The sequence below is a fragment of the Strix aluco genome, chromosome 2 (assembly GCF_031877795.1).
Source record: "Strix aluco isolate bStrAlu1 chromosome 2, bStrAlu1.hap1, whole genome shotgun sequence".
Lineage (NCBI taxonomy): Eukaryota > Metazoa > Chordata > Aves > Strigiformes > Strigidae > Strix > Strix aluco.
This window is the reverse complement of record NC_133932.1, coordinates 33,263,139-33,275,733: the sequence shown is the minus strand read 5'-3', so window position 1 is coordinate 33,275,733 and position 12,595 is coordinate 33,263,139. Positions and strand designations below refer to the sequence as shown.

General features: G+C 41.0%; 1 protein-coding gene across 7 annotated transcripts in view; it reads left to right on the top strand.

The window, feature by feature from the left end:
- The window catches only part of GRIK1 (glutamate ionotropic receptor kainate type subunit 1), a 178,005-nt gene that overhangs the window by 143,306 nt on the left and 22,104 nt on the right, over positions 1 to 12,595 (top strand). For all 7 annotated transcript variants that reach the window (XM_074814188.1, XM_074814189.1, XM_074814185.1 and 4 more), the window contains 4 exons: positions 1,629 to 1,742; positions 2,929 to 3,132; positions 3,759 to 3,982; positions 9,184 to 9,302. In XM_074814188.1, coding sequence (XP_074670289.1) covers positions 1,629 to 1,742; positions 2,929 to 3,132; positions 3,759 to 3,982; positions 9,184 to 9,302 — 661 coding nt within the window. The remainder of the gene's footprint in view (positions 1 to 1,628; positions 1,743 to 2,928; positions 3,133 to 3,758; positions 3,983 to 9,183; positions 9,303 to 12,595) is intronic.

Below are 12,595 nucleotides of genomic sequence, written 5' to 3'. Positions count from 1 at the left end.
GGTGTATTTCGTATGCACTGTGACTGTGTCGCTCCATGTTCTTCATGGTTGTTCTCCTCTTCCCTGCTGCCAGATGATAAAAGCATATCAAGTCAGTAACAATGAGCAGAACGGCTTTTGATTAATTCAGCCACCCTGGTGCAAATTCAAGGACATTGGTTATTTACTATATTCCTGGCACAGGCTATCATAATATCCAACATCTTATTTCCTGTGTACTTTCCAGATCAGTTTCCAAACCTGATCTAGTTTCGGAAACAAAGGGAATAGCTGATAAACGCTTGAAAAAATGGTTTTAAAAAATGGCATGACTATCACCATTAAGCATACTTTGGAAAAAAAGTTTGTGAAAGGCGAAAGCAATGGCACCCAGGGACACAAACCCAAAGTTTATTTGAAGTGCTACAGTTATTACCCCAAATCCACACTCAGCAGGCACAAACTAATCTGCTGGGTTTGTAAAAAGGCAACGCCATCTCTGCCTCAGTTAAGAACCAAAGAAAAAGAGTCCAGCCTGGGTCCAAAATGACTCAGCAACTGATGGCAGATAGAGACCTTCAGTACACAGACAAGTCAGTGAATTTTGTCTTAGACTTAGTTGGCAGCTTTGCTGGCAATCCCAGCAGGGAGGATCTGAAAGCAGATCCCTCCCAGGTAGAGCTGAAACATGCTGGCAGGGCAGTGCAGTGATGCGAAGGGCTCTGTGAATGGCTGATGTCAGCTCCCCACACCATCTGACTGGTGCTCTCCACAAATGTCCAATACAAGACAAACTGCCTGAGCCCGCTCCTTGCCTGGAGTTTTCTCACATCAGCCCTCAGCCATGCTGTGTATGTAAATCCAAAGGCAAAAATCCCGAAGATGCTTTCAGACTTTGTCTATGTTAAATAAATATTTATCTGAATAAATCAACATGGTTGTAATTTCTACCTTCACAAGGTGTAGATCCAAATCCACTGAAATCGTGAAGATCTTTCCCTTGAGGCTTTGGATTGGGCATTAAATACTGGAATTCTTCACTATCTCTGGGGCTAGAAAGGAATTTGCCTTTGGCCACTTTAATTTACTGAACAAATACTGATCAGTGCGTGAAATTCTATCACCTTGCTAGCTCTGTCATGTATAGTAGTCAAGAAATGACAGAATAATCTTTGCTAAACCTGCTGAAGGCACAGCAGAAGCAAAAGGCTAGTGCATCCATCAATCTGCTTCAACGCATTTATTAAAACTTTTAATCTGTTGTATCAGAAGAGAGAGGTCTTTCAACTCTACCACTTACAAAATTTAAAAAAAATCATAAAAATAGACATTTGACATTTTTTAGCAGGAATATATTCCACTTTGTAGCAAATTGGCTAATACATCACTGTATTGACATACTTTGTACTCTTACAGCTTACTCATTTCCACCTGTTTTTGAAAGGGCAATATGTTCCCTGTGTTTTCTAAATCAACCATTTGATGTTGCTGCCTTATTCAGACCTACAGCCGTTTCCCTTCTCTAGCATTTCGTACCGCTGATGTCTCTTTCTGTGGTGACTAGAGCCAGTGCATTCTTCCTAGGCATTTAGGGAAATGTTTTAGCTCGCTGTGGCCAGGCAGCCTCTCACCTGTTCTCTTCTGTGCAGATTGGGGTTTGGAACTCATACAGAGGCCTTAACATGACGGACAGCAACAAGGACCGATCAACCAACATCACAGATTCCTTGGCTAACCGGACGCTTATTGTCACCACCATTTTGGTAAGTCTTGCTGGGCAGAGGTGGCACCATCACCCATGCTGCAGGATGCAGGTATTGCTGATGGTGGGTTGCAGGGCTCCCCACAGCCGCCTTTGCCACCTCTGGCCTGCAGTCCATGGCTATTTTCCTTCACATAAACAATGTTTTGTTAAAGTAGCCTGTTATCAAGCAAATTTTTTGATTTAGACTCAGAATCGACATACACATTCATCTATCGACGAGATTGATTCAAAAATACCCCACTGCCAATGAAAGACTCTTGGGAACCTCTGCCTCCAAAACTGTTTCACTTACTTCAATATTTCAGAGGCAAACCCTGCATACTTTTCTTCCCAGAAAAATTAACGCACACAAATACTCAGCTTTGTAGTCAGTGCTTATATATACTTCTGTTGTACTGAAAATGAGATGAAGAGGACTGTGGATAGGCAGGTTGAGTTATGTCCTCACTATGATAAAAGGAAAATATGCAACTGGGTATTCACAAGTTATTCTGCCTCGTGCTTTCTGCCTGGCTGGTAATGTCACTTATTTCAATTATTCTGTCAAATTCCTCAGGAGGAGGGAAAGAACTCAAAAGCTCCCTCTACACTCCTTTTCTATTGCCAGAGGTCTTTTGCCACATTAAACTGCAGAAACCTGCTTGCCCAGATCTTCTTCTATCCAAAATCCTTTAAAAAGAAAAGCAACAAGGTACTTTGCAATCTACCTATGCTGTTCTTCATTCTTTCATGTGAATACCTGCTCAACTCACAGCTAATTTGTACATTTGAAGATTTCTTTCAATAAAGATTTATTTCTCACAATGTATAAAATTTTAGGTTCCCCTTATGATTCTGTTATTTAGGCTTCTCTCTCCTTCAATATCCCTTCCTGTCCATTAGGGTGGGACAATGTAGAATACAGATCTTGGTCTGATTTTGGAGCTACTAAGCACTACTTTTGTTAAAGCTCCTGGGAGCTATGAATTGTCTGTTCCACTGAAAATTAGGGCCCTTATGCTTATCACTAATTGATTCAGTCAATTTGTTAACACACCTAAAACAGCTTTCAATGGACATGGTAAATTACTGCTTTCCATCTAATTGCAATCCATTTATAAAATATTAACATAATTTAGAGAAACTGATATAATCTGAAACAAACCTCATTTCCATTGCTACATGTCTACTGTCTTTTTCTATAGGAAGATCCCTATGTTATGTACAAGAAGTCAGACAAGCCCTTGTATGGAAATGACAGATTCGAGGGTTATTGCCTGGACTTACTAAAGGAGCTGTCAAATATTTTAGGCTTCATCTATGAGGTCAAACTAGTTTCTGATGGTAAATATGGAGCCCAGAATGACAAAGGAGAGTGGAATGGGATGGTCAGAGAACTCATAGATCATGTAAGATTGAATCCTTCTCTCTTTATTCTCCTTTTACCTGTGGTATTTGATATGAAGCCAGCCCAAATGAAATGTTTGCTTTTGTTTTCATTTTTTTAGAGCTACTAGTCTGTCTTTATTGCCACTTGTCAGAGTAGGAAGTTGCATCAGTACATCTGAACCAACAGTTTGCAGGTGTCAGGGGGAAGCTCCATCTGCAGTGGGGCAGCAGGCACTGAGGTAGCACAAGTCCTGCCCACCCCTTGGCCACAAACTCCAACAGCAAAGGCTGAGCTTCCAGCTCACCTCCGCCCTGTGGCAGCCTCTGCCCTGTGGACGTAGTCCCTGCCCAGACACTTCACCAGTCCTTGCTTGCAGTCTGCCCCGTTGCACAGGACCGAGTCCCATGTCCCCAGTCATGCCTGTCTGACTCACATGAAAGTCACAAATGTCCCCCTGCCTGCAAAAAGAGGAAACACAGTATCATGTACCAAATAATACTGTAGCAATGTTCAATTTTGTCACACACTTCAGATTTATAGTCAAATTTGGTTTAGTTTTTAATACTTGGGGGAAAAAAAGGAAGAAATAGTAGTGCATTTGCTGAACATGAAAAAGCATGAGTATTTTCCCATTTGTGTTTTCAGAAAGCTGATCTGGCTGTTGCTCCTCTCACTATTACCTATGTAAGAGAGAAAGTAATTGATTTTTCCAAGCCCTTCATGACGCTGGGAATCAGTATCTTGTACCGGAAGCCCAATGGGACAAACCCTGGCGTCTTCTCCTTTTTAAATCCTCTTTCTCCTGATATTTGGATGTATGTTCTCCTAGCCTGCCTTGGAGTCAGTTGTGTCCTCTTTGTCATTGCAAGGTAAGTCAAAGACGTAGCTTTAGATGCAGCCACATTTAACTACCTCTACTCCCACAGGTGCTGCATGGGCTCTGTGAAGGATAACACTATCCTAAGGGGTTTATCCAGTCCTAAAACATAACATTCTAAAAAGTCTTGGTATTTTCACATCAACACTGCTATCACTTTTATATATTGCAATGTGATAAGATTTTACTTTCCTTAAGGGCTGAATGGAGAAAAATATCTGATGAAATGCGTCAGCCTTTCTTTGTCAGTATGCACCACCTCAGCAGACTACATGTTGAAAAGCAGTTTATATTACTCGAATAAGCACCTTTCTTTTCCACTAACAGTGCATACAGTTAAAAGGTAAGAAAGAGGATGTGAACATATTTTTGCTGCAGGATGTTAATTAGCTCTGCTAATTTCCCCTTGAAATACAAGATAACATGACTGGGAACCTGAAGGGACAATCTGCAAATATACCCAAGACTCTCCCAGCGCTGTCCTGAGGTGCACCCTGCCTGTCAGTGGCAGGCTCCTAGTGATGTCCCTATTCAAAACCAGAAGGAAATAAGCACGTACACACCGTTTTTCCAAATGAAGCTAAGCTCATAAAGTTCTCAAAAGAAGGCAGGTGTGCCACAAAGTTTCTGGACTAGTGGACCACAGTCACATTTCCAGAGGGCCAGCAGAACACTCTATACCCTTAACATTGAACTTTACCTTAAAAACTCTAGACAGCTGATATGGTTTCTCAAACTGGATACAAGGTACTTATCGTGGCCTCAGAGACCACGGACCACAGTCTGGGAGTCAGTTGCTCTAGGGCTTTGAACAAGAGCAAACCAAGCGTGAAAGAAAATGAACTTAGAAACTTGTCAGAGGAAATCGGTCATTTGAGGCATAGCTTTTTCTATACTCCTGAATAAACCTGGACTGTGAACTGGCACAGTTATTGTCCTTTTCTTCAGATAGTGGCCTTGGAATTTCATTTCCAACTCTGTTTACCTGATCTCATCCTATCCTTCATTTTTTCCTTTTTATAATTTCAAATATAAATATTTTTATTAGTGCTTCACAAAGATTCATATTTAGTGCTTTTTACCGAGGATCCCTAATTAAGCCTTTCCCCACTTCTGTTATGTATTGTTTTGCATATACAACAATATATTCCACGTTAATAAAGTATATGGAAAATAGCCTGAGTAAAGGTTTACACTATGAAATATAAGAGCTGAAGTGACGTATCATTGGAAGTTCACACATTCACATCACAGTAAAAGTAATAGAAGTGCTGCAGTTTTTATTGCAAATTACGGCATTCAACTTTAAGAAGTCAGCAATAATGTATATATTCCAGTGTATGCATATATATACCTCATTCAAAGACCATAAAATAATTGTAATCTGAATCATTAATTATGATACTATAACACATTGTGCCTGATTTCCACATCTGTGTGAGCCAGGTCAAATTAAGCTCTTGCTGCTTTTTCTCCAGTTCACTGTTTTCTTTTAATCAAAAGACACAGGCCTCCAAAACCTTTACTCACATGAACAGTTCTGCTGAGAGTGACTGGTGTTGGATATACATTTCTCCGTGGTCCACTGAACAACCCTGTTCCAGGTGGACAACCTATGTGGATGCTTTGCTCGTTTGCACGTTTCTATACTGGTACCAAAGTACAGAAATTTTTGGGATTTGCTTTTTCCTTTAAATTACTGAGAATGTAAAGAAGGAGGAGGGAATTAGAGGAGGAGAGGTCATGAGTTAACCTATTAGTTGGCCCAAGGTAAAAGAAAGGGCTTATCCACCCCTGACATCTGTGGGACTCTATACAATTAGTCATGACTTCCCACAGGCTCTTGCAGTGGCTCACTGTACCAGAAATAATAACTCTTACTGTACGCAAATCATGATCTCATTCATGACTACTATTAAATCTGCTCGACTGTGGCAGATTGACTTTTCTGCAGTTGTGTGCCAAGACTGAAAATATCCCACAATCCTCTCCACCTCAGCACAGGTGGAAGGGAAATCAAAGACCAAGTTATCCTTGGTGCTTCTGGTTTTTAAAATAACAGCAACAATTTTGCAAGAATAAATAAACATCAGGGTCCTCTGTCTGCTTGCAGAGCTGCCTACATGCAGATGTGCAGCCAGGAGCAAACCAAAGGACAGCACAGTGCTCACAAATCATTGGCTGTGAAACCTGTTTGCTTTTCTTTCTTGGCTGTTAAATATTGCTCCAAATCACAGTGTAGCCTTTGGGTAAATCCATAGGTTCACACTGTGTAACTGCGTTATGCTTTGTTTCTGAAATCTTTTTAAAAAGCAGTAGTTCCAGGAGCAACGTAACTAATGAACCCTGATTTCCCTACAGATTTGTGTCTCGTGGTGGATTGTGATCACCAGCTGAAGTTTGTTTGTCTGTCTGTTTGCTTTCCCTGCAGCTGAAGGATTTATAGGCGATCTCTCCCATGCGGATTAACTGATACGTAACAAGTTGTGAGCTCACCCTGCAGCTTCTTTCCTAGTGGGGCTACTACCACAATGTTTCACAACACTTGCAGGAGCATAGTAACCTCTAAGGCCTCTACCTATTTGTCAAATGTGGCTAAAATTAGCTAAAAGGCTTACATATCATTAGAGGTATAGACCCCCCCCACATTCATAACACACAGCACAAAGCCCAACTTGTAACAACTTAAATAAATCAAGTTTGGATATCGTTCTCATAACCCACCTATTTTAGGAAAAGAGGAAAAGAGTGTACTAGTTCAGCAAAACAGTTAGCAATTTTCTGAATGTTTAATTTTTTTCTGACATAAATGCTTTTTTTGAACTGATGCCTAAAAGCAGTACCTAATTAGATCGTAACTACATAGGCTAAAGAAGTACACAAAATTGTGTTCACATGTCATCTTAATTTACTTTAGACTTTATAAATTTTAATCTACTCCAGGAAGCTAAGCTATTCTTATAGCCTACATCTAGACCTGTTCACATCCCCAGATACATCAAGATTTCTGTAAGATTTGCCATGTGTTTCAGCAAATATTGGTTAGATTGGTTTTAAGAACCTCGGGAAGCATTCCCTTTTAACACTGCCACAATAACACAACTGGTTAACAGTATTTTGACATCAGTTCATGGAAGACAAATACTTGGGAATCATTTTCATAGACTGGGATAATCTTCCTGTTATTTCTTCAGGCTTTTCAGCAGCTGAATAATTTCTCATTTGTCTTTGAGCCTTACATAGCCCCATCATTGATTTTTAAACTTCAAACACTGCAAAGGGTTACAGACTGACAAAGCACTTTTCCTAAGTATGCTGGCAGTGAATGAACAAGGTGTTTTCTGCCAAAATTTCCCTTTACTGCTAATACCATAGCAGCTGTGCTGTTGATGTCAATGATGGTAGAGCTAGGTAGCTGAGGTAACCACCAGTGGTGAATAATGTCACACAGAGACTATATAAAAAGGTGCTTAGTTGAGCTTGAGCATCTCATCTTTATCAGAAACCTCAGCATAGCTACTGCTGAAGGCCTGAAGAAGGGGAAAATGTCCAGGAAAACAGAAGGCCTGAGCAGTGAAATAGAGCTGAATTGTAAGCCAGCCTCTTCTTAGAGCTCAGCATAGCAATAGAAACACAAGAAGAAAATCAGCTTTTGTTTCAAGGTGAAAAAGAAATATATGTCCTAGTACCACATTAAAATATATACCCAGAGCTATAAAAATCTTTCTGGTCTGGCAGAAAGAGTTTTGCTGCAAGAATTTCATTGCCACTTTCTAGCAATGGCTGTTTTCCTCTTTTGGTGGTGGAGACATTTGTTTCCAAACTACTGGATGTGGTTGTTGCCTGAAGCAATGCAAGATCCCAGCCTTGGGCTTCCCAGTCAGGTCAGGCAGAGTTACTTGTACATCCTCTTACTTTCCTGTGTTAACACTGTGGGACCCTCTGGGGAACACTCGGCATGGGACCTCTTCACTTCTATGGTGGTTGGCAGCTCAGGCAACCTACAGGTCCTGATTCTGGGTCTCTTGTTAAGGATGTGTTTCCCCACATGTGCACGAACTGAATTGGGAACAATTTTGTTACTACATAACAGTTGCTTCTATTATTCTAGCACAAATTTGAAACATATAACTTGGTGACTGCTTTTCTTTTAACTGGTGTATGCAGAACTGTTGTATCTTGAACCTGAAAGCTGCGTCTTTTGTTAGGATTTTTAATACTATTTTACTAGCAATGGTAGTATTCTGCGGCTAATAGCATCCTAAGCTACGTACAGTTTCAATTAGTGGGTTCATTATTATCAGAGTTCATTACTTCATCTAAGCAAGGCACTCTGCTTGCAACCGTGCATAAATTCAATGCTTAATTATATTGTTGAAACTGTAATTAAAATGTATTGGCATGACATTGTCAATTAAAGCTATATTCATAAACTTCATGAGAAAGTATGCAGCAAGCCACGCAGCAGCGGGAAGCAACAGCAGGCAAGGTACCTTGGGGAGAAACGGTCCTTAATGTAGCTCTGGCAAGTGTTGTGCAGAGCAGAAGGGGCACAGTTTGCAGGACGGTGCATGGGGAATAGAGCAGAGTTCTTCTGTTAAAGGCAATTCTCTGTATAATTCTCTCCCAGCAATGCCGACAATGTGGCCCTATGGCTTTCTGGCACTGCAATTGCTCCCAAACGCCTTCAAATGATCGGCAGCTTTGTTTCCGCTGCCACGGCAACCTCATGCAGGAAGAGCATGTTCAGCATCCAGCATCTCAACTACAGACAGCTAACGATGCTGCTGCTCCTTCATTATTTTCTAAAGGCTTTACCAAGGAACAGCTACGTGACTTTCAGTTGTCCCCACACCCCTGCAAATGTCTGTCTGTCTGTCAGCAGTGCAGGCAGGGAAGCTGTGGGGTATTGCAGCAGCCTCACCCCTGAGGGCTCTAACCCGAGAGCGGGAAGAGTAAGGGAGTAGCCCTGTGCTAGATCCAGGACTGTGAAAACGGCTCCTGGCATTGCAGCGCTGCTCCACAGCTTGTGCGAGGCAGCTGCGAGACGTCCCGTGGACAGCCTTTCAGCTGAGGTTTTCTTTTTCTTGTTTCCTTCATTAACCTCCTCACTTTGTGCATTGTTCAGCAGGTTTGCTGCCGCTGTGTGTACTCTATTTGATGTTTACAGATTGTTTCTGTTAACTGCCACAGGTTTACACCATATGAATGGTATAACCCCCACCCGTGCAACCCAGACTCAGATGTGGTGGAAAACAATTTTACTTTACTAAATAGTTTCTGGTTTGGAGTTGGAGCTCTCATGCAGCAAGGTACACCGGTTACACTTCGTTATCGCACACGTCCCACAGTCTGCTCAAGGGCTTCTGTGCTGGTAAACTCCACCATCTGTAAATACAACATATACTGTAAAACCTGATCTCAGACACTAAGCAATAGAAGAAAGGAAGAAAACAACTTGCTGCTGCAAGCAGGAGCAGGCAGAGGAGGGGAACCTGTGAAACCCAGAATAGGGCTGCAGCAGGAGGAAGGAGGGAAAGCATCTGAGGGAAAGGGAAGCGGACAGGGTCACACGGGAGCTTCTGGAGCTGAAATGTAAAATAATCGCAAGAAAGATATGAAGTGTTTCATGCTGAAGTTGAGTTTATTGGTATAAGAGGTTTGGCAACAGAAAAATGTTGGGCTCCATCCCGACAGAAACAGTAACAGCCTTAGCTACCCTAGAAAAACGGTTATAACTGCCAAACAAAAAAGATGCTCTTTCTTCAGAAGGGTTGTTAAGTTTGTTGGCACTTGTCAAACATTTTGTTTAAAACCAAAACAAAACTTTTTTTTTATGGCTTTTCTGCAGGTATGAGTCCCATCCTTCTGTAAATGCATCCAACCCTAGAAGCATTAACTTAACCCAGTCACAAGTCCCTGTTGCTGATGATTTTGGAAACAGCTGACATTTTTACTCAGTTGACAAGGAAGGGCAGTGAAGCTTACTCCATATGGGAAGTCAAACAGATATGTGTACTAAACACATTTGTTTATGGTGTGTATGTTCTAAGGTTTCCAATTAAATCACTATTCACCAAAACTGGGGTCCACTGAAAAGAACGAAAATATTTTCTGACAAACATTTCAAGTTGAATCAAAGATGAACAAAAAAAACCCCACCCCACAACAACAAACAAAAGGCAATCCAGAGGAAAGCCCAGCACTACCATGGTATTAAATTCCTAAACATTTAAGTAAGGAATATAAAACCATCTCTGCATTCATCCAGGTACAGTTTATTCTTCCCTCTTTAACAGACATGAGTAGCAGTAAAAAAAACATAAGAAGGATTTTTTCCTAGATATGGTAGAGAATAAAGTTTGTATTGTACCTAAGATGCACTTGCTTTTATTGGTGCACTAATGTACTGACAGGATATAGAGCTTCCTCATAGAAATTACTTTGAAGGAGGTTGGCTGAAGGAAGAGCTGTTCTGTTTTGCTTTTTTGATTTGTTTTCCTTCCAATTTATCAGTAAAACACAGGTTGAGGTTTTACAGTATCAGGCAGGTGTGTGTATATAACTGTGACTGCCCTGTGTGTGAAAGTGCCCCAGGATTTTGTGTTTTGATGTACTGCCTTTTTTGGAGTTTACCATCATCCACAGCAAACTGTGGGATGCAGTGTCTGCTCGTTACCACTACCTTGGGTACATGACAGTCAGCCCCAACCAGACTCTGCTTGTCTTTCAAGAAGATTAAAAACAAAACGAAAGAAAGAGAGAAAGAAAGAAAGAAAAAGAAAGAACATTTGTAAGGCTACACAAATGTTTCCATGTACAAACTTGTGGTGCGTGTGATTGTAAGTGCATCATCATTAATGTGAAGAGTTTGAACATGATATGAATGGTTGTGAAACTCTGCATCTAGTGTTACGCTCTTTCTTGTTGGCAGCAGCTGCTTGTTATGCTTGATTGGAAGCCACTTGTTATTAAATTTTAAAATGTGATGATCAGACTTTCTCTTTTCTACAGAGCGTGAGCAAAGTCTGGATCAGGATTGGCTGTCATGTCTGCCATAAAAAGGCACTAGAGAGACTTCAGCAAGTATTGTCTCTGACCCTGAGTCTGCTAGCAACGTTTTTATTTAGACGTTACTTCCCCTGCTTTTCCCCTGAAAGTCTCAGATGTGTTATGCATACTCTGAAAGCATCCAAACCAGGCACATTTCATCCAATTCATTCAGAGAAGCTATCACTTTCAGAAAGGAAAGCTATCCATCAGAGCCCCAGTTCAGCCCGGCGATGGGTCAGACCAGGAATATCTGGTTAAGGAGAGTGTGTAGGGAGAAGCCGGTGAGCGTGGAGTGTATATCAATCCTTTTTGCTGGAATCAAGGCCCTCAAAAAGGTGAACATTGAAATGATCATGGGAGTGATCAAAAGAGACTCTGGGCCCGCTTGGTTCAGCTGGGAGCAGAGTGTGCTCACAAAAGCGAAACAGTAGCTCACTGCATAATTAATAGACTGTGGCGTTTTGAGTTTAATTGAACTGAATGCATTCTGCTGCTTTTTCACAAACAACTTTTTGCTAGAGGAAATCACAGGAGGTTTGGTATCTCAGCCCACAAATTCAGCACACAGGGCTCCTCCGACTACTGTCTTGTGCTGCTGTAAGGCTGCACTGGCAGATTTCGTGGTTGCTTATTAAGATATCTGCAAGGTATCTGGCTATTATGCATTACCGGCATGTATATGTCAGAGCTAGGTTATTGCATCCAAGTGTAGAAATTATATTTGTATAGCTGTCTAATCTTAGAGGAAATAATACCTCCAGGATGACCTGAATCAGCACTCCTAGAAGCCAGCTTTTGCAGGTCAACCCCAGCTTAGAAATAAAACCACACGTTTCCTGTGAGCAACAATGCAAGACAGAAAAAGATTTCATTGTATATAAAAAAAAATCTAATCTGAAAAGCAAGAAAGTACAACAGACCCCAAACATAAACCCAGATAGAGCTACAGCTCTTGAAACGAGTACATTTGGACTCAAAAATTTCACATGAGAGTTTTTGCTTTTAGACTGTTGGCTTAATTTGAAATCCATGCAGCACCAGGGCTTCACAGGGCTGCACAGGAAGAGCATCTGCTCTCACAGTTTGGCAATTCTGTCAACCTACTCAAACCCTTGGGCTATGCTTAGCTTTGACCTTTAAGAGACATGTCTATATGTTTACAAAGCTAAGTTAAATCTGTTTGCTAGTTGTTTGGAAAGTTTTTACCCTTTTAGTCTTTGCCCCAAAAGTCACATTCAGAGTTTTTGAAAAGTCTGAAAATATTCTCTGTAACATGTTTAAATTTCTTAGAGAAATCATTAAATAACTGGGGAGAGATAATATGTCAATACGCTTTTCCAGTAATAGAAATATGTTTGTCACATCAAAAACTTTACATGCTGAGATCTCCAATTACAGGCACTTAAGTACCTTCTTAAGTCCATCCTTCATCAACAAAATAATTATGTAAAAGCTTAACTTTGAATCAGAAGTATTCAAGTGGCTGTCTAAGTGCTTTGCTGAACCAGATCCTTGAATCCCACATAATGAGCTAAGTTCAGTGGGGACACCT